Source organism: Oncorhynchus mykiss, chromosome 10, assembly GCF_057628025.1.
Source record: "Oncorhynchus mykiss isolate SJ-2025 chromosome 10, ASM5762802v1, whole genome shotgun sequence".
Lineage (NCBI taxonomy): Eukaryota > Metazoa > Chordata > Actinopteri > Salmoniformes > Salmonidae > Oncorhynchus > Oncorhynchus mykiss.
The window spans coordinates 26,777,926-26,803,190 of record NC_143031.1 but is presented as its reverse complement, the minus strand read 5'-3'; the positions used below and the strand labels follow the sequence as shown (position 1 = coordinate 26,803,190).

The 25,265-nt window shown below is 42.8% G+C and overlaps 2 protein-coding genes across 14 annotated transcripts in view; one reads left to right on the top strand and one right to left on the bottom strand.

Annotated features, from left to right (window-relative positions):
• The window catches only part of LOC110533560 (ETS transcription factor ERG), a 77,287-nt gene extending 56,611 nt beyond the window's left edge, over positions 1 to 20,676 (top strand). For 3 of the 12 annotated variants that reach the window (XM_021617894.3, XM_090186245.1, XM_021617895.3), the window contains 10 exons: positions 4,932 to 5,149; positions 9,240 to 9,394; positions 14,067 to 14,270; positions 16,361 to 16,441; positions 16,896 to 16,970; positions 17,478 to 17,540; positions 17,825 to 17,881; positions 17,977 to 18,024; positions 18,344 to 18,406; positions 18,573 to 20,676. In XM_021617894.3, coding sequence (XP_021473569.3) covers positions 4,932 to 5,149; positions 9,240 to 9,394; positions 14,067 to 14,270; positions 16,361 to 16,441; positions 16,896 to 16,970; positions 17,478 to 17,540; positions 17,825 to 17,881; positions 17,977 to 18,024; positions 18,344 to 18,406; positions 18,573 to 19,093 — 1,485 coding nt within the window. In that variant the 3' untranslated portion in view covers positions 19,094 to 20,676. The remainder of the gene's footprint in view (positions 1 to 4,931; positions 5,150 to 9,239; positions 9,395 to 14,066; positions 14,271 to 16,360; positions 16,442 to 16,895; positions 16,971 to 17,477; positions 17,541 to 17,824; positions 17,882 to 17,976; positions 18,025 to 18,343; positions 18,407 to 18,572) is intronic. The other 9 variants (XM_021617897.3, XM_090186247.1, XM_090186249.1 and 6 more) reach the window with 3 other exon arrangements.
• A 279-nt stretch (positions 20,677 to 20,955) lies between these two features.
• On the bottom strand, positions 20,956 to 24,914 carry LOC110533561 (ATP-sensitive inward rectifier potassium channel 15). 2 transcript variants are annotated; one of them, XM_021617898.3, is made up of 2 exons: positions 24,549 to 24,914; positions 20,956 to 23,926 (listed from the first exon to the last, which is right to left on the bottom strand). In XM_021617898.3, the coding sequence occupies exon 2, from the start codon at positions 23,858 to 23,860 to the stop codon at positions 22,838 to 22,840; it is 1,023 nt and encodes a 340-aa protein (XP_021473573.1). In that variant the 5' UTR covers positions 23,861 to 23,926; positions 24,549 to 24,914; the 3' UTR covers positions 20,956 to 22,837. The 2 variants fall into 2 exon arrangements, with proteins under 2 accessions (XP_021473573.1, XP_021473574.1); XM_021617899.3 differs by lacking the exon at positions 24,549 to 24,914 and adding an exon at positions 24,149 to 24,379.
• Positions 24,915 to 25,265: the final 351 nt, after the last annotated feature.

Sequence of the window (25,265 nt, the reverse complement as noted above, 5' to 3'; positions counted from 1 at the left end):
GAACTTTAAACACAGGAAATGCTGGGAGAAGGGGAGCTTCCTGTCTTCAGCCACACCACACCATGTCTCATTGGGAAAGCTGCCTGGGACATTCTCCATGAATGGGTCCAATGGCTCCATTGAGAGGGAGTACAGGACTAGAGCTACTCATACACTGTGAATATGGCTCTCTATGTCACTTTATAAGGTCAGAATCACCCTGGAGACACTGGAGCATGTTTAGGAAGAATTCTTTTAGGACAAAATGTCCACCATAAAGTACTGTAAACCAGCTCAGGCTAACATGATTTTGACTGTTGTTAAATGTGATATACACAACATTATATGAGGTGAAATTAAGTTTACTATACCAATTTCCACTTATAAAGCACAATATTTATGGAGGGTAATTTACTATACTGCCTCAGAGGGGCTCAAGTTCTGATTTGAACCAGCTGCCCTCTGGTCAGCAGTTAATTTCCCTACCCAGACGGCCATGCTGCAGCCCCTGGAACTCCACTACACGCTCCCATAGAGGACCTCCCTGAATGTGTACATTACAGTGGCTTGCGAAAGTATTCGGCCCCCTTGAACTTTGCGACCCTTTGCCACATTTCAGGCTTCAAACATAAAGATATAAAACTGTATTTTTTTGTGAAGAATCAACAACAAGTGGGACACAATCATGAAGTGGAACGACATTTATTGGATATTTATTTAACAAATCAAAAACTGAAAAATTGGGCGTGCAAAATGATTCAGCCCCTTTACTTTCAGTGCAGCAAACTCTCTCCAGAAGTTCAGTGAGGATCTCTGAATGATCCAATGTTGACCTAAATGACTAATGATGATAAATACAATCCACCTGTGTGTAATCAAGTCTCCGTATAAATGCACCTGCACTGTGATAGTCTCAGAGGTCCGTTAAAAGCGCAGAGAGCATCATGAAGAACAAGGAACACACCAGGCAGGTCCGAGATACTGTTGTGAAGAAGTTTAAAGCCGGATTTGGATACAAAAAGATTTCCCAAGCTTTAAACATCCCAAGGAGCACCGTGCAAGCGATAATATTGAAATGGAAGGAGTATCAGACCACTGCAAATCTACCAAGACCTGGCCGTCCCTCTAAACTTTCAGCTCATACAAGGAGAAGACTGATCAGAGATGCAGCCAAGAGGCCCATGATCACTCTGGATGAACTGCAGAGATCTACAGCTGAGGTGGGAGACTCTGTCCATAGGACAACAATCAGTCATATATTGCACAAATCTGGCCTTTATGGAAGAGTGGCAAGAAGAAAGCCATTTCTTAAAGATATCCATAAAAAGTGTTGTTTAAAGTTTGCCATAAGCCACCTGGGAGACACACCAAACATGTGGAAGAAGGTGCTCTGGTCAGATGAAACCAAAATTGAGCTTTTTGAACTTTTTGGCAACAATGCAAAACGTTATGTTTGGCGTAAAAGCAACACAGCTCATCACCCTGAACGCACCATTCCCACTGTCAAACATGGTGGTGGCAGCATCATGGTTTGGGCCTGCTTTTCTTCAGCAGGGACAGGGAAGATGGTTAAAATTGATGGGAAGATGGATGGAGCCAAATACAGGACCATTCTGGAAGAAAACCTGATGGAGTCTGCAAAAGACCTGAGACTGGGACGGAGATTTGTCTTCCAACAAGACAATGATCCAAAACATAAAGCAAAATCTACAATGGAATGGTTCAAAAATAAACATATCCAGGTGTTAGAATGGCCAAGTCAAAGTCCGGACCTGAATCCAATCGAGAATCTGTGGAAAGAACTGAAAACTGCTGTTCACAAATGCTCTCCATCCAACCTCACTGAGGTTCGAGCTGTTTTGCAAGGAGGAATGGGAAAGAATTTCAGTCTCTCGATGTGCAAAACTGATAGAGACATACCCCAAGCGACTTACAGCTGTAATCGCAGCAAAAGGTGGCGCTACAAAGTATTAACTTAAGGGGGCTGAATAATTTTGCACGCCCAATTTTTCAGTTTTTGATTTGTTAAAAAAGTTTGAAATATCCAATAGATGTTGTTCCACTTCATGATTGTGTCCCACTTGTTGTTGATTCTTCACAAAAAAATACAGTTTTATATATTTATGTTTGAAGCCTGAAATGTGGCAAAAGGTCGCAAAGTTCAAGGGGGCCGAATACTTTCGCAAGGCACTGTATATGACTTATTCTATGGTGGACACTGTTCGGTAGGAAAACTGGGCTCAGCACAGCCTCATTCTTCCCATTTTCTTTGACCATGACACTAAGGTTGTGAAACTATCTCTCACTTTCCGTAGAAGAGGAATAATGGACCTTAGAGGAATGTACTGTACTGAGTTGGGGCAAGATGGAGACCTGGCCAGACTCTTGTGTTGTTGTGATCTAAGCTAGTTTAGTTTAAATCTAAAGGCAAATTATGTTTGCTTCATTTTGTCTTGGTGTTTATGGAATATCTGAATCTTCTCTATGTTGTGATCGCCAAATCTAGTATTTAGTGTCATGTTATTTTGTCACATATTTCTGTTGGCTTCAGGATGGCCAAATATTTTATAACTGGTTTCCAGTGTTTACAGTTGTAGGATCTTAAATTGATCCAGTTTGCTACAGCAGGAAAATAATAGTCCTACAGCAACAAGAAATGTGAATCATTATGTGGATTATAATTAGTGGGCATTTTTGTAGGGGTTGATACATTTTTCATAAGGGTAAATCAACTCTGAATTTTCATAGTGGAAATGACAAACTTCTGAAGCCTTTTTAAACCTCAAATACAGTACAAGTTTAGCATTTTCTACATTTCAGGCAAGTTCTCCTGCAACAGGGTGATCACATCTAAATCTTAAATCTCTAAATTGTTCCCGGACACAATGTAAACAGCGTTACATTAAAATGGCACTCGATGGCTACACATCTATCAGAAATCCCAGCTGTGATTGATGATGGATCTCTTTGTGGCCTATCATTTGGTTGTTTTTTGGTCAGTTCCTGGCTTTATGGTCTTTTCCATAGGATCAAAGCTCAGGAAGTATGGAGCTGTGTGGCTGAACATTAGCTGTGAATGGATGTGGTTTTGTTTTGTTTGCATTGGGTGAACAAAAGCTGTGTGTGTGTGCCCCTTATTCATGCTGGCTGGGGTCACCTCGTGTATATTATGCTCTGCTCTCCTCTATCTCTAACCCCTGGACCCGCTCTCAGATGACGGTCAATGAGCCGAGCCTGCTCTGTAATGTGGTTTGCAGCTGACATATCAGGGAGGACCAGTCCCCACTAGATTAATCTGCTTTCCGACACAGCTTCCTTTTCCTCCTAAGTGATTTGAGATCAGGGTGGGTCACTTACACCGAGATGTTGGAGGGGCACTCCTTCCACGAGAGAGAGAGAGGAGGGCAGGTTGAGAAGGGCTGACGAGCTCAGAGGAAAAAGAGAAGAGAAGGGTTGGTGTTAGACTCAGATGGAAGCCCTCTGAGGTATATGTAGCAATACAGGATTTGGCTAAGAGATTTTATGAACAATACTGGGAAAATTAGAGACAGGTTGCCATGTCATGGCATTTGTGGGAAAATATGTGTTTGTGTTAGTCATTGGTGTTGAATGGATTTTTACTGTTGGATCCCATTCATTTGAGGTTGATGGGAGGAGACAGGAATGGCTTTGAAATAAATGAAGGATAAACACTAGATTAATCAAGATTTAATTAACTCCTTGGCTAGAACATGCTTTTAATCTTTAAATGTACAAATCCTAAAAGCGTTTTGAATTGCATATGATTCCATCTTTCTTGGATGAAGGACACATGGGGACCTGACTGAGGCCTTGTGGTTACAGGGAGTATACCCAGTGATGAGATAATCATGAGTGTGGTCTGCACTGTGGTCTCCTGACATCACAACAAATGGATGTTGGAATGAAAGTTGAAGTAGAGTCTCAAATTACATTTCCCCCAAGAATGGCTGAATATGCTTAGAATGCCTTGACCTAACCCAATAACCTAAAGAATACCTGGATTTTTTTTTTTAACTCTCAGGTCTTTCTACAGCTAAATTGGGGGTCTTAATAAAATGTTTGTTGATTTTGAACTTTTTTATGCCATTGGCACAGAATATTTAATTAGAAATCAAAAGTGTAAACCCCTTAAAGCAGGCTTTGGGCGACAGTGGCTAGCAGGGGAACCTAACAGATTTCTCATGTAAAATATATTTAATTTCAATATGAATAACCTGTATAAATAGAGGGGAAAACATCCCAAAAAATTACAGGAAGTAACCCAGACTCTTTAGGAGGCCTATCCCATCTAGATGGCACCGGGTGAACTTACCTCAGACCTGTGATGCCAGGATGTAGCAATTGTCCTGTGAGGAAGACAAAAAGTTGGACAAAATGCCTGTGAAACGTTAATGATCAAGAGGGTTAGCATGTGGTAGTTTAGAGGGTCAGGTTGGTTAATATTGGTACTCTTTGCCCATGTTGTCGATCATATAGAGCCTGGTAGACACCCAGCTGGTTTAATCATAGCGTATACTTCTGTGCTCTAATTCAACCCAGGTAGAAGTGAATGAAACTGGAGCACTTTTACTGGCCATGGTAATCCCTCTATAATGAGGGGGCCTGGTTTTCAGGTGAGTTTTCCAGGGGTCATTCTGTCTGCCATTTTACCCACAAAACAATGAGCTCACAAGGAGGTATTCATCAGACTGCAATCTAATGTTATATCCACCACATATGTGCATAGAGCTTAGGGTTTAAATCACAGACCGGTCCCAAATTACCTGCAATTTGAGCAGAGCCCCTAGGATCACAAATCAATCATACTCGGTTCATGCCAAAATCCACACTTAATGAATCTGAACCAGTTGATTGTAAACCAAGTGAATGGAGCTTTGATTGTAATAGAAATCTAAGAGGGATATGTCTTTGCGCTTTCTTTCTGCGTACAGGAAGCGTTGTCGGTGGTGAGTGAGGACCAGTCGCTGTTCGAGTGCACCTACGGAACGCCCCACCACGCCAAGGCTGAGATGGCGGCGGCGGCGGCCAGCGAGTACGGCCAGACGGCCAAGATGAGCCCCAGGGTGCACCAGCAGGACTGGCTGTCCCAGCCGCCCGCCCGCGTCACCATCAAGATGGAGTGCAACAGTGGACAAGTCAACGGCAACAGGTACAGCAGTCCACTTTTAGCTTCACTTTTACATATGTCTGGCCCATATCGTGTGAGCTCTGGAGAGTGCTAGCATTAGAAGGGGCGAAGTGACACAGTGCTTTACACCCTGGGGTCCACTGTGCACTGGGCTGCAGCCAGGCTGCCTGTGGACCTGATTTCCTGTCTATTGTCTGCATTTCTATTAATGTACTTTAAACAAGTGGGTCGATGCGGCCTGAAATCGAACGTCATAATGTAAATATTTTGAATTACGGGGTCAGAAAATTCAATGCGGTGGTATAGAGTCAGTTAAAGGGACGTCTGCTGTTTACGCCCATCAATAGTAAAGAGTCTCGCCTGGCTTACACAGTAACAGCCAGCAGCCAAGCTACTTGCCAAACAGACAAGGAACTTGACTGAGGTTTTCAGTGGGTGAAAAAAAACTGGCAAAGCTGCCTGAGACCCAATCCAAGACAGAGTTGCTGCTGTTGGAAACCCAAACTCAAAACAGCTGTACCACAAAAAAATATAGAAGGACCGCCACTGCATTCATATTTCTAACACATCTCACACGCGCAAGAACCCCCCCTCCATCCATCTAGCCACCCTCCAATCACCACACAGCCATCTCCATCTTTGGAGCAGGCCTCCCCACAGACAGCCCGGCAGAGGGCCTTATTTATCTGGCTGTGAGACATGGGAAAGATTGTTCCAATTAGTGACGAGTCAGGGAGCAGAGGAAGATTTACAGCGGAGATCAACACAGACAACACTGCTGCTCCTGCACACACCACCATCCTCCCCTCCATTCACTAGGCTACTAGAGGGAGGCCTACTGTACTGCCACATAAATGTATGTGTGTGTTTGGAGGGGGGAAGACAGGTGTGTGTGTGTGTGTGTGTGTCTGTGTGTGCGCACACCATGTGTATGCTAGCATCTGGGGACCCAAAGCTCAACCCAGAGTGTTCCAAAGCACTCCAACATCCCAGGAGTTTGGTCCTAGTTTCCAGAGTTGATAATCTTAAAGATTGTGTTACATGGCATGGCAATGGGGGTTTTATGGCTGAAGCTTTAGAAAAGGGAGGTTGCGTAAGGGTACAGCTGGGTGACAGATAGCCTCAGCGATGGAAATTATTACGGGGAATGTTGACATGGGGGCTAGCAGGGGTCCTGAGGCTACCCTCATTATCTGGATTTAATGGGTTTGTGGACCTCCCCTCCCATGCCCCTCTCCACCCCCCCCCCCCCCCTCCCCACCCACCCAGTACCCTCAGTGAGCAGCAGCAGGGTTTATGGGAAGTGAAGTGGGCCCGGGAGCCCAACCTCTTGGCAGATTAATTAGCTGACCCAAACCTGGAGAACAATGAACAAGTTAGCTTCAAGACAAGGTCGACGAGACGCCTGCACTCCTCTACGCTAGGATTCCCTTGGATTGTTTGTTCTTTCTGTCTACCTCGCTATGTCTCTCTCTCTCTCGCTCATTCTTATCTTGATATCTGTCTCTAGTCTTTGCCTCTCTGTATCTGTCTCTTTCTTTCTCTCTACAGTGATAGAGGGTTGAATGTGTTTTAGCATGTGTCTGGGCCCAGTGGAGAGCAGTTTACAGTTGCTTGGCCTCCGTAAGCCTCTGATGGTGACTCATACTGGGTGGGAGACAATAGAGTAAGTGAACTTGTGTCCAATGGGCTCGGACACGGACACACACACACACACACACACACACACACACACACACACACACACACACACACACACACACACACACACACACACACACACACACACACACACTAATCAGGGCTGAACTGCAGCACACTTCGCTGCATCACATACAAATGCATGTGTCTACACACAGACACTGAGACTTCCACAGTAGAAACACAGATATACTAGTTTTCCATCGATCCCATTGCGTTAATCTTCAGTCAGACATTCTAACCCAACATAGTTAATTTGTTTTGGCTAATTAGCTCAAATTTACCACAGTCGCCGCCCTTTGAATACAATCTCAATTCATTTCACAATAATAGATAACATCCCCAGTTCTTGTGATATTTTTCGAACAGCACATGTGGTGACATGGCAGCTCTCCATAGTCAAATGAACATCAGATACTTTCACAATAACATTTTGGAAGGGTGCAGTAGTATGATCTTCTGCCCAAACTGTTAACCTCAATCATGCTTAAATTGTTTACATAAAAGAAATCTCGTTGTCTCCCTCTCCAGTTGCAAAAGATACTTGGTTTTTCTTCTGAAACTGGGACGCAAGAAAAAAGCATGCATTTTGAATTAGCAAAGATGAATTCTGTTGCTTATTTTCTCTCTCTCTCTCGCTCTCTCTGTATTGATTGAAATGAAATATGATAAAAACTGTAGAAGTATGGGCATTGTGCATTACATTTTGGGAATGCATGTAAAGTATGATTTGTGCATGAGCAAATGGTCTATAAAACTAATTGGTCTAGGCTTGTTTTGATCCTTAAAACAGGGTCGCGATAGTAAATAAGACCATTGATTCCCCCCAATTTCCTGTTCATATTTAACGTTTTATTTTGGCTTAGTACCAGACGTTCTTTTCAATTTGTTTTGTCAAACTCAAACTGCCAGAATGTTTTTCAATCAGACAAATTCCGAGGGACTTTTCAGTACAAGTCACACCTTGGACATCTCTCACCCCTTGCTCAACTCGTAGATCCAGATACCATATCTTTATGGCTTAATGATGGATTCCCTAATGATGAGAGTTCCATCTTCTGGGAAGAGGAAGGCAATCACTCAGGTTATGCTGTTTGGCTGAAAGCGGCTATTGTCTTCCACGGGAAATATTTGTAGTGAAGCTTTCACCTGATTTTTTATGTTGACCTTCTGAACCCCATTGAATGGGGTCTCTAGTTTCTGCAGTCAAATTGCTAACATTTATGGACACAAGTGAGACCCGCTTTGGGAGGCAGAACTTCTGCCAAGTGAAAAACAAGGTATTTAAGGTGGTCCACTTTGCAGCAATGTGGTAATTTCAGTTCAAAGTCTCATGTTAACATTACAATCTGGAAACTGGATCATTCCGGTTATAAGAATAATCCTGTAGGAAAAATAAATTGGCCATCAACATTTTGTCAATGGACAGTCTGAGACTAACAGCAGTATAGGCAATTAATTCACAGAAGAAGTATAAAATGTCTCTTTATGAAAGTGCCATAAAATAGTTACTGTAATCTTTGGGACTAAGATTATTGAAATACGACTGGATTAAAAAATCCCTCCTCCAGCAGATCTGAGAATAAATCACTTGTATGTGTTTTTACTTTGAAACAGCTATTCCCAAATCACATGCATCTGGGGGCTGTACCCGTGGCAAGGACATATTCTCCATCAAGGCTGGGTCAGGAGAGGCCAACAGTTGGTTGACACATGACTTAGATTCCAAGAAATGGTTCCAAAATGGTTCATATCTTGGCCACAACAGGTTGATATGAATTTATATGACATTCCATGGGTAATCCATCCCATCTGGTGGCCGCGCCCCAGGGGAATCAGAAGCTATGATAATGGCAGAAGAGTCATTTGGAATGGGGTCACTTATGGGGCCCAGGGCCCCTGGCACGCCTCCCTCCCTCCACTTTATTTTAGTGGAGATTCGTCTTTTAATGTGGCTTCAGGAGAGCTGTGGGGCACAGGTTGCAGCCATAGCTGGGATATTTGAAAGAATAATGGATTGGAATGGTAGATATGAAAAATCTGAGAATACTTTGTTTCGCAATCTATGGTGGGAGGAGAGTTGACATCACAATTACACGGTCTCCTCTGTTTGAGCATCAAGGCACACACTAGCAATGTTATGGGGAGATTTTTGGGTCAACATGAATGCATGGGATAATACATAGATTCAGATAGATAATCATCAACCAACATTTTACTAACGGTTTACAAACAAATTACTAATGGTTTATAAACAGTATTTTAACAGATGTTCCAGTGTAGTGTTACCAGTTAGGTAAACCAATAGTCTTGATGAGCATTGTAGGTGTGGTTGACTCCGCCCATATGTGGATGACTGCGCCTCCCTGTGACTGACCCAACTCCTCCCCTCTGTGTTTTGTCCTGACAGAAACTCTCCTGACGAATGCAGCGTGGGGAAGAACGGGAAGCTGTCCAGTGGAGGAGAGGGCAGCACCCCTGTCACTTACAGCAGTTACCTGGAGGACAAGCACATCGCTCCCCCCAACATGACCACCAATGAGCGCCGCGTCATTGTTCCCGCAGGTAACAGAGCACCTTAACACATCAAATGACACCACAGTGATTTGAACACCAGAACACTTTTCTTTAGACAGCTGAAGCTCTTAGTTAGATCTTCTCAATTACCTTGGGTCGACTCACCTGTCTTCATTTGAGATGATAATAAAAATGGATATCTCGTCTGATGTGAACTAGCTCACGAGCTCATGTGTCCTATGTACACATGTAAACATAGCTAAAGAGGACCTGCTTTAGAATGAGAAGCAGGGCGTGGTCCTCTGCGGTTAAAGGAGCCTTCAATACCAGTCCCAATCAGTCATGTGAGTCACTCACTGCTTTCGATTAGGGGACCTCATGTCTCTCACATACATTCATCTGTCACAAGGGGAGACTTCCTGTTATCTGCAGCACAGAAGCCCCAGCGTTTTGTGGCAGAGTGTGCTTTTCCTTGTCTAGACGGTTTCCTATGGTGTCGGTCCAACTGGGTGGAGTAAGGAGCAGGGTAGAGGGGGGATGTGAGTCCCTGCCAAATGGGAGAAAAGTATTCTTATCAGTTCCCCATTCAAAGACACACACCTAGAATACAGCACTGAATCCTGACTAGAACATCCATGAGGCTGTGCTGTGTCTTTTGGGTAAAAAGAGGTATCAGAATAGCCAAAATAAAGCACCTTTGAAATTAGGTGCTAACTTCATAAATATTTCAGTAAATATTTCATATTTTTCTTTGATATAAAGTCATAGATCTGCATTATATAGTCACTTCTTGATGCATCAAAAATAAATAAAATCCTGGCCTATGTGCATAGGTTTTCTTTCTTTTTTTGTGTGAATTTTACCCCTTTTTCTCCCCAATTTCATGGTATCCAATTGTTTAGTAGCTACTATCTTGTCTCATCGCTACAACTCCCGTACGGGCTCGGGAGAGACGAAGGTTGAAAGTCATGCAAGGACAAGGATTCCCTACCGGCCAAACCCTCCCTAACCCGGACGACGTTAGGCCAATTATGCGTCGCCCCACGGACTTCCTGGTCGCGGCCGGTTACGACAGAGCCTGGGCGCAAACCCAGAGTCTCTGGTGGTGCAGCTGAAGTATAGCGCCCTTAACCACTGCGTATCCCAAGAGGCCGTGCATAGGGGTTTTAATGACTACACTTTTTGTGAACTACACTACCGGTCAAAAGTTTTAGAACACCAACTCATCCAAGGGTTTTTCTTTATTTTTACTATTTTCTACATTGTAGAATAATAGTGAAGACATCAAAACTATGAAATAACAGATATGGAATCATGTAGTAACCAAAAAAGTGTTAAACAAATCAAAATATATTTTATATTTGAGATTCTTCAAATAGCCACCCTTTTCCTTGATGACAGCTTTGCACACTCTTGGCATTCTATTAACCAACTTCACCTGGAATGCTTTTCTAACAGTGTTGAAGGAGTTCCCACATATGCTGAGCGTATGTTAGCTGCTTTTCCTTCACTCTCCGGTCCGATTCATCCCAAACCATTTAAATTTGGTTGAGGTCGGGGGATTGTGGAGGCCAGGTCATCTGATGCAGCACTCTATCGCTCTCCTTCTTGGTAAAATATCCCTTACACAGCCTGGAGGTGTGTTGGGTCGTTGTCCTGTTGAAAAACAAATGATAGTCCCACTAAGCCCAAACCAGATAGGATGGCGTATCGCTGCAGAATGCTGTGGTAGCCATGTTGGTTAAGTGTGCCTTGAATTCTAAATAAATCTCAGAGAGTGTCACCAGCAAAGACCCCCCACACCATAACATCTCCTCATCCATGCTTTACGGTGGGAAATACACATGCAGAGATCATCCGTTCACCTACTCCACGTCTCACAAAGACACAGCGGTTGGAACCAAAAATGTCCAATTTGAACTCCAGACCAAAGGACACATTTCCACCTGTCTAATGTCCATTGCTTGTGTTGCTTGGCCCAAGCAAGTCTCTTCTTCTTATTGGTATCCTTAAGTAGTTGTTACTTTGCAGCAATTCGACCATGAAGGCCTGATTCACACAGTCTCTTCTGAACAGTTGATGTTGAGATGTGTCTGTTACTTGAACTCTGTGAAGCATTTATTTGGGCTGCAATTTCTGAAGCTGGTAACTATAATGAACTTATCCTCTCCAGCACAGGTAACTCTGAGTCTTCCATTCCTGTGGCGGTCCTCATTAGAGCCAGTTTCATCATAGCGCTTGATGGTTTTTGCAACTGCACTTGTAGAAACTTTCAAAGTTCTTGAAATCTTCCGTTTGACTGATCTTCATGTCTTAAAGTAATGATGGACTGTCTTTTATCTTTGCTTATTTTAGCTGTTCTTGCCATAATATGGACTTGGTCTTTTACCAAATAGGGCTATCTTCTATATACCCCCCTACCTTGTCACACCACTACTGATTGGCTCAAACGCATTAGAAGTAAATCAATTCCACAAATTAACTTTTAAGATTAACACCTGTTAATTGAAATGCATTCCAGGTGACTGACTACCTCATGAAGCTGGTTGAGAAAATGCAAGAGTATGCAAGGCTGTCATCAAGGCAAAGGGTGGCTATTTGAAGAATCTCAAATCTTTCTGTTCATTACATGATTCCATATGTGTTATTTCATAGTTTTGATGAAAATAGAAAATAGTAAAAATAAAGAAAAACCCTTGAATATTCTTAAACATTTGACCCATAGTGTACATGAAGCTCAAACCAAAGGTCACACTTGATACTATCTTAGCCTTTGTCACAGTGTAACCTTTATTTAACTAGGCAAGTCAGTTAAGAACAAATTCTTATTTACAATGACGGCGAACCGGGGAACAGTGGGTTAACTGCCTTGTTCAGTGGCAGAACAACAGATTTTTTTCCTTGTCAGCTTTGGGATTTGATCCAGAAACCTTTCGATTACTGGCCCAACTCTCTAACCACTAGGATTCATGCCACCCCACAGTAATGTATCCAATGGAAAATAACCATAGAGAAACTTAGTTTAGAGTCATTTTCCCAAAGACAAACCTGTCCATTGACTGCCCGGGGCACTGTACTCTCTATCTGGAGGTTGTGCAACACAGTTTTTCTGGCATAGTGCAACTTCCTCTCCAACTGAAGCTGACAAGGACAATGACGCGACATGTTAAGAACATCCTGTTTTTGCTGTTAATTTAGAGACAATAGCCACACACTGCTCCACGGAATGTAATGGGAGGTCAATATTAAACTGGCTTCTCTGCTCTACGTATAGGAAACACATTCCTGATGTTTTGGTATAGGGACTTGGGGAGGGCATTTCAACTTCAAATACATACAGATCTGTTCCTATATGATGCGCAATGCACCCCTTAGTGCATTTTAAGAGGCCCTAGAGCCCCACCCAACATCTCTGCCATATAGGATAATATATTGTTGGAGAGAATACAGAAACGTTATGCAAAAGTGTATTGCCTATGATATAATTAAGCAATGAGGCACGGGTGGTTAGAGCCCTGAATGCTGATTGGGGGGTGTGGTATACTGTATGACCAATATACCACAGCTAAGGGCTGTTCTTAGGCACAATGCATCGCGGAGTGCCTGGACACAGCCCTTAGCCGTGGTATATTGGCCATATACCACAAACCTCTGAGGTGCCTTATTGCTATTATAAACTGGTTATCAACGTAATTAGAGCAGTAAAAATAAATATTTTGTCATACCCGTGGTATATGGTCTGATATACCACGGATGTCAGCCAATCAGCATTCAGGGCTCTAACCACCCGGTTTATAATATGTAGTACTTGGGTCCACCCCTCTATAGTTTCTGTCCCATCTGAATTCCATCTGCATTACAGTGCATTCACTGCCTAATGCCACATCCACTATATTGTTTGGATGGTTAAGTCCTCCAATATTGCACTGAGACAGACCTGAGGGCTGAGGAGAGCGAGTGCTGGCCAGCCTCCCCTTCGCCCAACTGATCATTGCCTCGTGTCTCTGTAGCGCGGGATGAGTTACCGTTGCCCCTTGCTCTCTGAGCCTGTGTAAGTACTCTGGCTTCCAGGCCCCCCCAAAAAAAATATTTAGAGGCTCGTAGTCTCGTTCTCAGAGAGCTAGGGTTACATCTGCGTTCTAAATAGCACTCTATCCCATATACGATGCACTACTTTTGACCAGAGCACATAAGGCTCTGCTCATAAGTAGTGCACTATGTAGGGAATAGGGTGCCATTTGGGACACAGACACAGAGTTACAGGTACTGTTAAATATTGCTGGAACGGAGGACCAGACGACAGTGTGGTTTGTTTCTGTACCTGTCAGCTGTTTTTTGGATCCTGTTAAGTTTGTTAGGTGTGTGTGTGTTTGGTAACAGTGGTCTTATCTCTGGAAAAGAGAATGTCATCGTTCTAAATACAGTACTCATGTAATTGGACTGTATTTGCACAAATTAACATTTATTTATAAAATGTTGGTTGTTAAAACCAGTTTCATTGCAAATGTATTCTCAACTATTATCATATAAAGAATGAGAGTAAGTATGAACTGTAAGAAAATAAGTAAGTATAAACGTGAGAGTTTACTATGAGAGTTTCCATTCTCTTTTCTCTGTGGTGGGATAAGTTGCTCCAGTTAAATATTGCTACTCACTGCATCTTACCCCTTCTATAGTGTTAACACATCCCGCTTCCTATGTTGTGTCCATGGCCTTGCAGATCCCACACTCTGGTCCACGGAGCATGTGCGCCAGTGGCTGGAGTGGGCAGTTAAGGAGTATGGCTTGCTGGACGTGGACGTGGCTCTCTTCCACAACATGGACGGCAAGGACCTGTGCAAGATGAGCAAGGAGGACTTTCAGAGGCTCACGCTCAGCTACAACGCAGACATCCTGCTCTCCCACCTGCACTACCTCAGAGAGAGTGAGTCTAGTATCTTCCTTCTCCTCCTCATGATCCCTCTCTCCTCTCCTCCCTCTCCGTGCTCCCGCCTTCTGTCCTTTTTCCCCAGCTGACCAACACAATGCGTTGGCAGGTGGTAAAGAGAAATGCTACAAAGGGCTACTACTGAAGGGCTGCTGTAGTCTGGTGGTCCATTCTTTACCTCTATACCAGGGGTAAGGTAGGAAACTTGTCCTGGGGGGTTATAAGGTAAGCAGGCATAAGGTGCTTTAAATTTTGACCTGAAACCAAAGCCTGTACACACTCTGGCTCTCTAAAACCAGACTTGCCTAGATTATTAAGGAGAAAGGGAATGTGAGATACATGATACACTTGTTCCATTAACAAAGTGTCTGCTTGTTAAAGTTAGGGGAAAGGGCAGATCCTGCAGCCTTCCAGTAGCGAGCCTCAGTAGTCCTGTCTGTGTGTTGTGTGAATCAAACTTAGCTCTCACTGACGTACTCCAGAGGGCCTTAGCTATTTTGCTTGACTACAGATTAGAATGCAACCTGGTGAAGGAGTCCCTGTTGCTGTTGCTTCTGCTGCTTTGGCTGAATGACTCACTGCTCCAAGGCCTGCTTTCCTGTCCACTGCACCTCACCTCCCCTCTACACACACACGTTTTTTGTGCATGTCATCCACATGCTCGTTCACTTGCGCACACACACACACACACACACACACACACACACACACACACACACACACACACACACACACACACACACACACACACACACACACACACACACACCGTTTTTAAATTGTTAACAGTAGATGTGACAGTAGTAGTAGTTGGGTAGTAGTAGTAGGATTAATGGTGGCAGTAGTGTAACAATAATAAAATCATTAAGATGTTTTTGAAGAGGAGTAGATATACTACATCAAAGTCCTAATTGACACCCATCTTAAGATAAGTATCTGTTTATAGTCATTGGAGAAGGTTTGTCAGACTCTTGAGATTATGTGTATCTTTGATAGTCTGTCTCTCTCTGCTCTCTAAGAATAGGGTAGTCCAAGTTCCATTTGATCGTGCAGACAACTTTCCAATGAACCATTACTCTTCTCATGATGACTGCTAATGGTTTTGTTTGTTTGATATCAGTGTTGGTTTTGGTAGGGTTTAGCCACAGATGTACAGATGAGGTAAGTGATGGGAGAAAGAGAGGAACAAAACAGAAAGATAGCCAGACACACAGACCACACAGACAGACAGATAGCTGGAGGAGTCCAGAGTTTAGATTTGCGTACCACCACGTTCTGAACTGGGCTGTTGTTTGTGTTATTCCACAATCCTGTGCTTGAAACTCTCTTGAAACACATCTCATCAAAATCTTTTGAATGACCTTTTCTTATACATTCCTTTTAGTGCAATCAACAGTTCCCACCCCCTCATTTAAATACTGTGGGCAGTTTGAAATTGAGATGAGAGATTTGCCAATAGGCCTACTTATTTTCGTTTGGCTTTAGATGTAAAATGGTCTGAAGGGAGTGGGTAGGCACACCTACACTATTCACAGACCCTGACGGTGGCTGGCTTTGAATTTGAGGTCTCTTCGACTGGAAAAAACACTAGTGATGGGAGGGAAAGGAAGAATGCCCTCTCCTCCTTTTGTTTTTGGTAATGGTTTCTGCTCCTCTTTCCCCCTTGTGTGTACACACGCTCGCCGAATTTACTCTGGAGGAGGGAAAATTGGGAAAAGCGATGGATTCTCACAGACGAATGTGGGCACGAGTGATTAACTGTTTATTTGGGTTGGTCCTCCCTCCCTGTCTCCCCTCTCGCTATGGCGATGTGTTCCACACTTACATGCTCTCTCTCTTTCTCGCTCTCTCTTTCCCACTCCATTTCCCCTCTCCTTACCCACTATCTCCCTGTACTGCTCCTTGCCTGTTGAATGTTGCCTCTATGGCAGTTCTGAGAGCAGCCCTTACCTTAGTGCATCGCTAAAGGTCTGTGTTTATCATGGCTGACGCCCCCCAACGCATCACTCCCTGCACATCATAGGTTGTTTTGAGCTGTTTTCTTTTTTTGGTTCATCTCTTTTTCAAAAGAATGTTTTATTTCTCAGCTCCACTTCCTCACTTGACTTCCGATGATGTTGACAAAGCCTTACAAAACTCCCCGCGGTTAATGCATGCTCGCAACACAGGTAAGGAGACCCCTGCCCCCCCTTCTCTACCTCTGGCTTTGCTCCCGCCACCACAGTATCCTCACACTCACACAGTGCCCACCTATGTATATACAGTGCACTTTTTATATACTGTACATGCACACTGCTTTTTTTGTATTCTTATGATTATCAGATTATGCATCAAGTCATCTAATCTGATACTGGTTGTTATTATTTCTAATGTGTTTTTGTTATGTGGTGCAGAAGTTACTGTATGCTGGTGCAGTAATGCATTGTGGCTGTAGAGCGTAGATGAAGGCATGTGCTAAAGTCTAACGTTGATGCATAGTGCTGTAATTACCCATGTGCTGCACGAAATCCCTCCCCACATGGATATGGAACGTTCAGTCAATGTGTCATGAAAAGTTGTGACATTACGGGTACATAATAATTTACGTAATTCATTAATTATCCTCTCTTTCACTCTCCACAGGAGGTGCAAGTTTTATTTTCCCCAACACTCCCGTTTATCCCACTGACAACTCCCCCAGAGTCTCCACTAGGCCAGGTGGGTGATTCATCACTCCTACAAGTTTATGTAGATGAGGCATAAGAGCTTACTGTGAGCACATCCAATTACACTTAGAGGAGCAAGGTGCATGGGTAAAGGAGAAACAAGGAACCACATACCTTGCAGACAAAGTACTACATTTTGATTATTGTACAAAAATACTCATATACAAAGGTATGTTTAGAAGACATTCGTCAAAATAATATTTTGTTTATATTGAACACAAGCATCCTCTGCCTTTAAAATAATCCTCCAGGCTGCAGTAGTTGTGCCTATGTGTTTAGGCCCCTTGTATTGTGGAACGTTTCTGGCAATCAACCACTCTCACCTCCGACTGATGAGGTGACCCACTGAAATGCACTGTATCTGTCCCAAGCCTGCAGGCAGAAAAGGTGTCAACACACCTTTTCCACATCATGTTTTTGTTTTTATCATAGGGCCATCTAGGGGTAAGGTTCATAACTGCAGGCAGCAGGTTGACTTGTCATTACTGTTATTTTACAGACCTGGCATATGAAGCAGCCAGAAGAGCTGGATGGCCTACACAAGCTGTGTCTTCCTCCAAAGGTAAGGAGTCACAATGTCCTGTACATCAGTCGTTTGTCAAAAGATGGCACTCTCTTTGCTTTTAATCTATTGGGAAATGTGTCAACGTACATCACAATTAATTTAAGAGGGTACATCTTTACAAGCCTGTGGACTAGACGCAAACAAAACAGGCTGGGCAGAATCAGAGAACAGGAAATTGTATACCTCAAGATAATAATATATTTCTCCACTGTATACACTTGGAACATTGCCCTCAAGGAAACCAACCCTCTGTTAATATTTTGGGAACTTTATCCCTCAAGGTTCCCAGCCCTCCCCAGTCATTGTCACCAAAACAGAGGAGCAGAGGCCTCAGCTAGGTAAGATATTAGCTTGAACAGTACTCTGAAATAGATGGTGATTGAGCTGAATAAAATATTTTCTCCTACTAATGTGAATGTTTTTCCTTTCTTAGATCCTTACCAGATCCTGGGGCCCACGAGCAGCAGGCTGGCAAACCCCGGTGAGTTTTATGGATGGTGTGAGTGATTATCACTTCATTAGATAAAATGTACGATTTTAGAAATACATTAACAAAGGAACCATTTATATGATGGTGACTGTTGCAATAAGTTGTTGTTGTGGTCTTGACTGTAACATGTCTGTATGTAGTTGTTATGGTGATGACCACCTGTCTCTCTCCAGACTGTATTATACATAATTACGTGCTGATTCCTTTTCTCTGTCCAGACTGTATTATAATTGTTACAATATTGACTCCCTGACTCTGTCCCGACTGTATAAGTAACTGTTACACCTGTTGACTTCCTGTCTCTGTCCAGACGTTGGCCGGGACTCAAACAAACCGCAATCCGCCGACATCGCACTACTCTTGAGCTTTAAAGGTAATTTACGCTTGAGCTGACATCCGCAGCGTTTACCCTGAATGCGATCGTGAACATCAAGGAATTGCCTTTGAAAGTGAAGTGCAGTGCGACGTCGACGTAGTGCGGTTTGAATCCCGGCCTGTATTAGTCATTTTAACTGTGTTGACACCTTTTCTGCCTGCAGGCTCGGGACAGATACAGTTGTGGCAGTTCCTGCTGGAGCTCCTGTCAGACAGCACCAACTCTGGCTGCATCACCTGGGAGGGCACCAATGGCGAGTTCAAGATGACCGACCCTGACGAGGTGGCGAGGCGCTGGGGCGAGAGGAAGAGCAAGCCCAACATGAACTACGACAAGCTGAGCCGTGCCTTGCGCTACTACTACGACAAGAACATCATGACCAAGGTGCACGGCAAGCGCTACGCCTACAAGTTTGACTTCCACGGCATCGCCCAGGCCCTGCAGCCCCACCCGCCAGAGTCCTCCATGTACAAGTACCCTTCCGATCTGTCCTACATGAGCACCTACCATACACACCAGCAGAAGGTCAACTTCGTCACGCCCCACCCCCAAGCGCTACCCGTCAACTCCTCCAGCTTCTTTGCTGGCCCCAACCCCTACTGGAACTCTCCCACTGGAGGTATCTACCCCAACACCCGGCACCCAGGCGCTCACATGCCCTCCCACCTGGGCACGTACTATTAGACCTGCCAAGGGAAGGGCATCTTGCTATGCTAAAACTGGAGGACGAAACGGGAAAAACGGGAAAACACAAAGGGTTTCTGTTTGGATAGTGTCAGAACCAAACAAAAACAGGGGCAGGGTCAATAATGAAGAAATTTGGTAGAGGTAGGGTAACTGGTGTAAGTCTAGGGCATGAGCAGGTGAGGGAACTCAAGGTTCTGTAAAGGATTAAGAGGAGGGCTACAGACATGTCGCTATAAGATGATATAGGAGGGAAAACTGTAAATGTAAAAAGGGCAATAGTGGACGTTACTATGAGCAAGGGCATTGTGTGACATGTAGCTTCTGAGAACAGTGAAAGATAAGTCTTTGAGTAGAATTAAAAGGGAGTTATCAGTGGACTATATAACATGATCATGTCCTTTTTATAAAGGTCGCTAAATATACCCCAAAAAATACAATAGCTGCATGAACAGTTACTTATTATATATGTTTTAAAACTATTAAACTACCTTATTTAATGAAGTAAACATATCAAAGACTGTAAAGATGAGGCAAGATAAGTAAGATGTAAGTGTGGAGAGGGGTGTGGTGTGGCAGATGAGTGTGTACTTCAGAGGAAGTAGGGAGAAGTACTAAACTTGGCTTTAGTAAACTGTGAAACAAGCACCAGCAGGAAACACCTTGGGTAGATGTGTGCTAGATGGTCATGTCACATGACCATGCATGTACTCACAGACTGTTTGTGAACAAAGGTGGGGCAACATCAGAGAGGACGGCGGATCATGAAAGACACTGAAACATGTGAAAAATGAAGTATTATTCCTTTGGATATAAACTGCCTTATGTCTTATCAGTATTATTATACTACATAGTAGTGCATATGGCATTATTGAACGTAAAGGGAAGATTGTTTTACTTGACTGTTATTCTTAAAGAGAGTGCCTTGAAATCAATTCATCTGTGTTTTGGAAATTTTGAAAAACTGGAATTAAGCACGATTCGTAAAATGTTGTGTGTGACCTCAAATCTTTTTATAAGGGATGAGGAGTTTTCTTGACCACAGTGACTTACCACAGAAACTCCCAGTTCAGCTGAAGAGATTTTACAAAGTTCCAATTTTGTATTATTGTTTTTCTGAGTCGCGAACGCTGTGCGTTTGTTAGATTGAAGTATACAAGTCAGTGTTATATTTCTTTTTATATGATACATTTATAACTTATGCAATATATACACTACGAGTTGATCTCAGCCAGCCAAAGACACAGACAATGTTTTTATAATAGATATAGTGACAAAAAAGTCATTGAAATAGACTAAAGAAGGCAGTTGTGGCCTTTGAACTTTATGCTCTGTAAACAGTTTACAACATAAACTATATATACTAATATAAAACTGATTGTGTCGGCCAGGCAAGTCATTTCAGACCTGTTCAGTATTATTTTATGGGATGCAGGCTTGGGTAGAACACTTATAAGCTGCCAGCCTTGTAAGCTGAGAAACAGGACTGAGATACTGAGATTGTTTACTAAAGGGACCATAAAAATGATATACTTTGATAGATTTTCTACTGTGTCATTTCTAATAAAGTATCTTCAACCAAAGTGCTGTCCTCTCTTGTCTCAGAAGGTGACAGATTGTGTGTTATTGTGCCCTGTCTGCATACAGTATAAAGAGGAATTGCCCCCATTATTTTGACCCAACACATTCGATGTGTTCCAACAACCAAACGACAAACCTCCTTTGGCGCTACCCTGAGTGTTGCCACAACAACAGAGATGAGGAGTAGAGCAGTGTGGGATAGGGGGTAATGGAATCTTATAGAGCTTGTTTATAGATAAAACATCCCTTCAATCTCATTATGGTGTATGGATCATATATTCTTGAAAGCCAATGGTTTATTCAGAGATACAGATGGAACACAGCTTTTAAGCATTACACAGCCATTATCTCAAACTAGTTTTGTTATATCCCCATCTACCTTTTGAGTGAAATATGTATAATTCATTAAAATATACAACTTGCGTGATAAAAAGTAACAACATCTTGTTCTGTTTTCCTGGAATCCTCCATAATTTGTTTCTAATACAGCAACAGTTACTGCCACAAATTCAATTACACAAACACCAGCACCTGAGACGCAGTCCTTATTCTGAATGCATGTCCACATACTCCTATTATAAAGCTTGTAAATACAAACAATATGCCAAATATACGGTACACAGCACATGAATGTACTCTGACCAGATGCACACTGATCAGGTACATTATTTATGTTTGCGTACATTTGTCAGCATTCACTCATTAGGTTTATGAGTTATACAAACATATATATTTCTGTACTATGCCCAGCTAGCACATAACGTTCAGAGAACCATATGGTTATTAGAGCTTGTTGAGAGTGTGGTTGTCCTATGGTTATTTTAGAAACAACCTTCCCACAACTTTCTGGGATTGATGCAAGATAGTTTCTTTGGAACATTCTCAGCACATTTAAGGAACTTATTTTCTTGGTATTTCATTACTTTAACAGAACGTTTCCTAAAAGTTCAAACATGGTTACATTTCATTTTAATGGTGGTAATGTTCTAGAAATGTTCTCCAACTGGTTTGACATTGGGAATGTTCTCAAATAGTTCAGAGAATGTTAAGAAACAACGTTCTTCTGTGGGAATTTCAGTATTTCAGCATTACAGTTCCTCAAATCAAATCAAATTGTATTAGTCAGATGCACCGAATACAACAGGTGTAGACCTTAAAGTGAAATGCTTACTTACAAACCCCTAAACAACAATGCAGTTAAAAAAAATATTAATAACAATAAGAAATAAAAGGAACAAGTAATTAAAGAGCAGCAGTAAAATAACAATAGCGAGACTATATACAGGGGTACCGGTACAGAGTCAATGTGTGGTCATGGTCATGTTCAAAGTCACATTATCGAATTGTTCCAGGAACATTAAGAAACAATGTTATTCTGTGAGAATTTCAGGACTTCAGTATAATGTTTCCTACAGGCTTCCTCATGGTTATATTTAAAGTCATGTTCTTAAAATGTCCAGAGAATGTTAAGAATACATTCTATCCAAATCCTCAAGTAAACTTTTGTAACGTTTAGAGAATGTTCTAAGATTGATATTTAAAAACATATACATTCTGTTCTCAGCATCTACAAAACTCTCTCTAGCCTGTATCTTGTTAAGTGTGTTCAGGTGTGTTGGCTGCGGCCACTAATTGGCCACGTCTGATCTTAATGAGTTCTCGTTTCCTTTGAAATTAGGTCTGTATGAGCATACTAGAATTAACAGCTTTGTATGTGTAAAATGCCATATGCCATGTTAGCTCCTTCTTGATGGCGCAGTGGACTAATTCCATAGATAGAGAACAGAAGATCGAAGGTTCAAATCCCACTGATGCTGTGCCATAATGAAAAATGCATGTGTTCACATGATTAATGCTTTAGGAAATGCTTGGAGTTCAAAAACATTAACACAAAATAAGCTAGGTTTTAGGTTTAATAAAACCTCCTGCAACCTAAAAATAAATGTTCCCAAAACAGGTAAAACTTTAAACTTATGGAAACATATGGCTTCGTTCCCATAACCAATGTGAAACCAAAAACATACGTTCCCACAACTTCCAAGGAACCAAATTTGCTAGCTGGGTGTATTTCCAAATTGTTTCTAGACAGTAACTATGGTAAAACAACCATTAAAGTGTATCATGTTCTTTACCAGTGTGTCCAACATGTTTTAGTGTCCTCCATTATTCCTTCTTGTACACCTCCTCCAGTTTCAGCTTCTCTGTGTTGTTGCTGAGGAGTGTCGGGTCGCTGCTTAACTGCACCTTGTCAAAGAAGTTAAAGTCGGCCACATACCGGCCACTGGGGGTGCTGAAGAGCACGGGCTTGAACTCGTAGCCCCACAGGATCTCCTGGGGAACGAACGATGTGCGGCTCTGACACGTGGCTGCCGTGGACTCCATGGTGGCGTTGAGGGTGACCAGCAGCTCAAAGTCGCGCGTCCGCAACCTCTCAGCGGTCAGCCCCACCAGCGGGCTGCTCTCATCCAACACGTGATAGAATGTGAGGGGCAGGATTAGGAAGGGGCACTCCCCGCATGAGTCCATGTAGAAGTCCACAGCTGTCTGGTGGATCAGAGTCTTCTCGCCCTCCTCGGTCACGTTGGGCGAAAGCAGCTTGCCAATCAGCTGGCACTGGATCAGCAGGCTTTTCCTCATGTTGGCCACACGCACCATCAGACATAGCTTGCCATCGTGCCGGCAGATCACCGCCGACTGGCTGAACTTGATAGTCTCGGCCCGCTTCTTGGGTCGTGCCAGCTTGGCCAGGAAGGCCCCGGTCACAAAGATCTCAGCCAGGCCCGTGGTGACAAGCTGGACCACCAGGACGAAGATGGCCAGCGGACACTCGTCGGTAATGTAGCGGAAACCGTAGCCAATGGTGGTCTGCGACTCCAGGGAGAAGAGGAAGGCGCCGGTAAGGGTCTCAACATTCATGATGCACGGTGTGTGGTTGGACAGCAGCTCACCCTTGAAGTCACCGTTGCCCATGCCGATGAAGTAGAAGATTACGCCAAAGAGGAACCAGGTCATGACGAAGGTGGAGGAGAACAGTGTGAGCTTGTAGCGCCACTTCATGTCCACCACCGTGGTCCAGATGTCGTGGAGATAGAGCTTTACCATGCCCTCCACATTGTCAATGCGCACTTGGTTGTGTCCATCCTTGGAGACAATCCTCCGCTGGAAATCTGCCTTCTTGGTGGTCATCTTGGTCTTAAGTGTGTTCTCTTTGGTTGGTAGTTTGTCACCCTATTTGCATAGCAAGGAGTGAGGCTGAAAAAGAAGAAGTAACAATGTTAGTCAATGGCAACAAACTAGGACACAGTAGGTAACACAGTTCAGGAATAGTTCAAGCATTAACTGGCATTTGGACAAATGTCAGTAACAAGAACATTCTCACTGGAGCTACGGTAGTTAGTTGGTTTAATCCAGGAATTAGGAGATTGATAAAATATCTCCACACACCTAATTTCACAACGAGCATATGTGACTAACCTTTTAGATATGTCCTCCATCTGATGTTGACATATGTATAGTACATCACTGAGCCAAAAACATTTCCTCAAATGTCTAAATATTGTGTAATACTGTATGTATTCCCCACTGTACATTCAAACAGGGTCTCTTTAATATTATATGCAAAACTATTACATTGTTGTAAATCTAAGATTCTTTATTTGCCAGTTGGCATGACACCGCAAGTACAAAAATAGAGCTCCTTGTGACGGAAAGTTTAGGAATATTATTTTCCTTATTGTTTTCCAGGGTTAATAAGCAATTATGTGAAGTTGTAAATTAACTCAGCAGGCAACAACACTTGTTGTAGAATGTCTTATGTCATTAAATTACTTTTACCCCTCTAGATCTTAAAAATACAAGGAAGGTGTATACTCACATTTAGTGTTATTGCCTTCTCAGGTGTGTGGCTTCACTTGTTCTCAGTAGTTATAATCTGCAACATGAACCTGCTGTAATACCCTTCCTGGAGAGTTCCACAATGTCCCCACTCCTCTATTGCCCTTGCTTATGCACATTGAACTTTGGCATAATTATATTTAGGACAGTTTGTGAGAACAAAAAGGAGAGAGAAGGAAGAAAACTCCTTCAATGAGTTCTTGGCTACCTGTAGGTCAGCTTATATTTCAGGTGTAGGACAAACTCCACCTATCTACCCCACCAAACCAGGGGTAGGTATGGCAACAAGTGCTCCTTGTCACATTTTTTTCCTTCTCTGACCTCATGGTTTGTTTTGTAGTTCCATATATGATTGTTGTTGCTTTATACACACACCCTGATTTACTATCTCCAATGACTAATTATGTACTGTCAGACATTCTAAATCATTGACCAGAAAATGAAAGGGAAGATACTGTATGATGTTGTTGCTAAAGACAAATGGAAAATTGTCAACGGAATTGTGTTAAATATAATGACATTTATTTAATTAATAAAATGGCAAGTCAAGTCACAATCACACCATGTCTAAAATCATCACATAAAAAATACAGCAATTGTTTTGCAAAGCGCATGTATGTAGGGAAATAGGGAGTGGGGACCCATAACCCATGTCTAGCCAATGAGGAATCTGTGTAATTGGAAAACACAAGAAGTG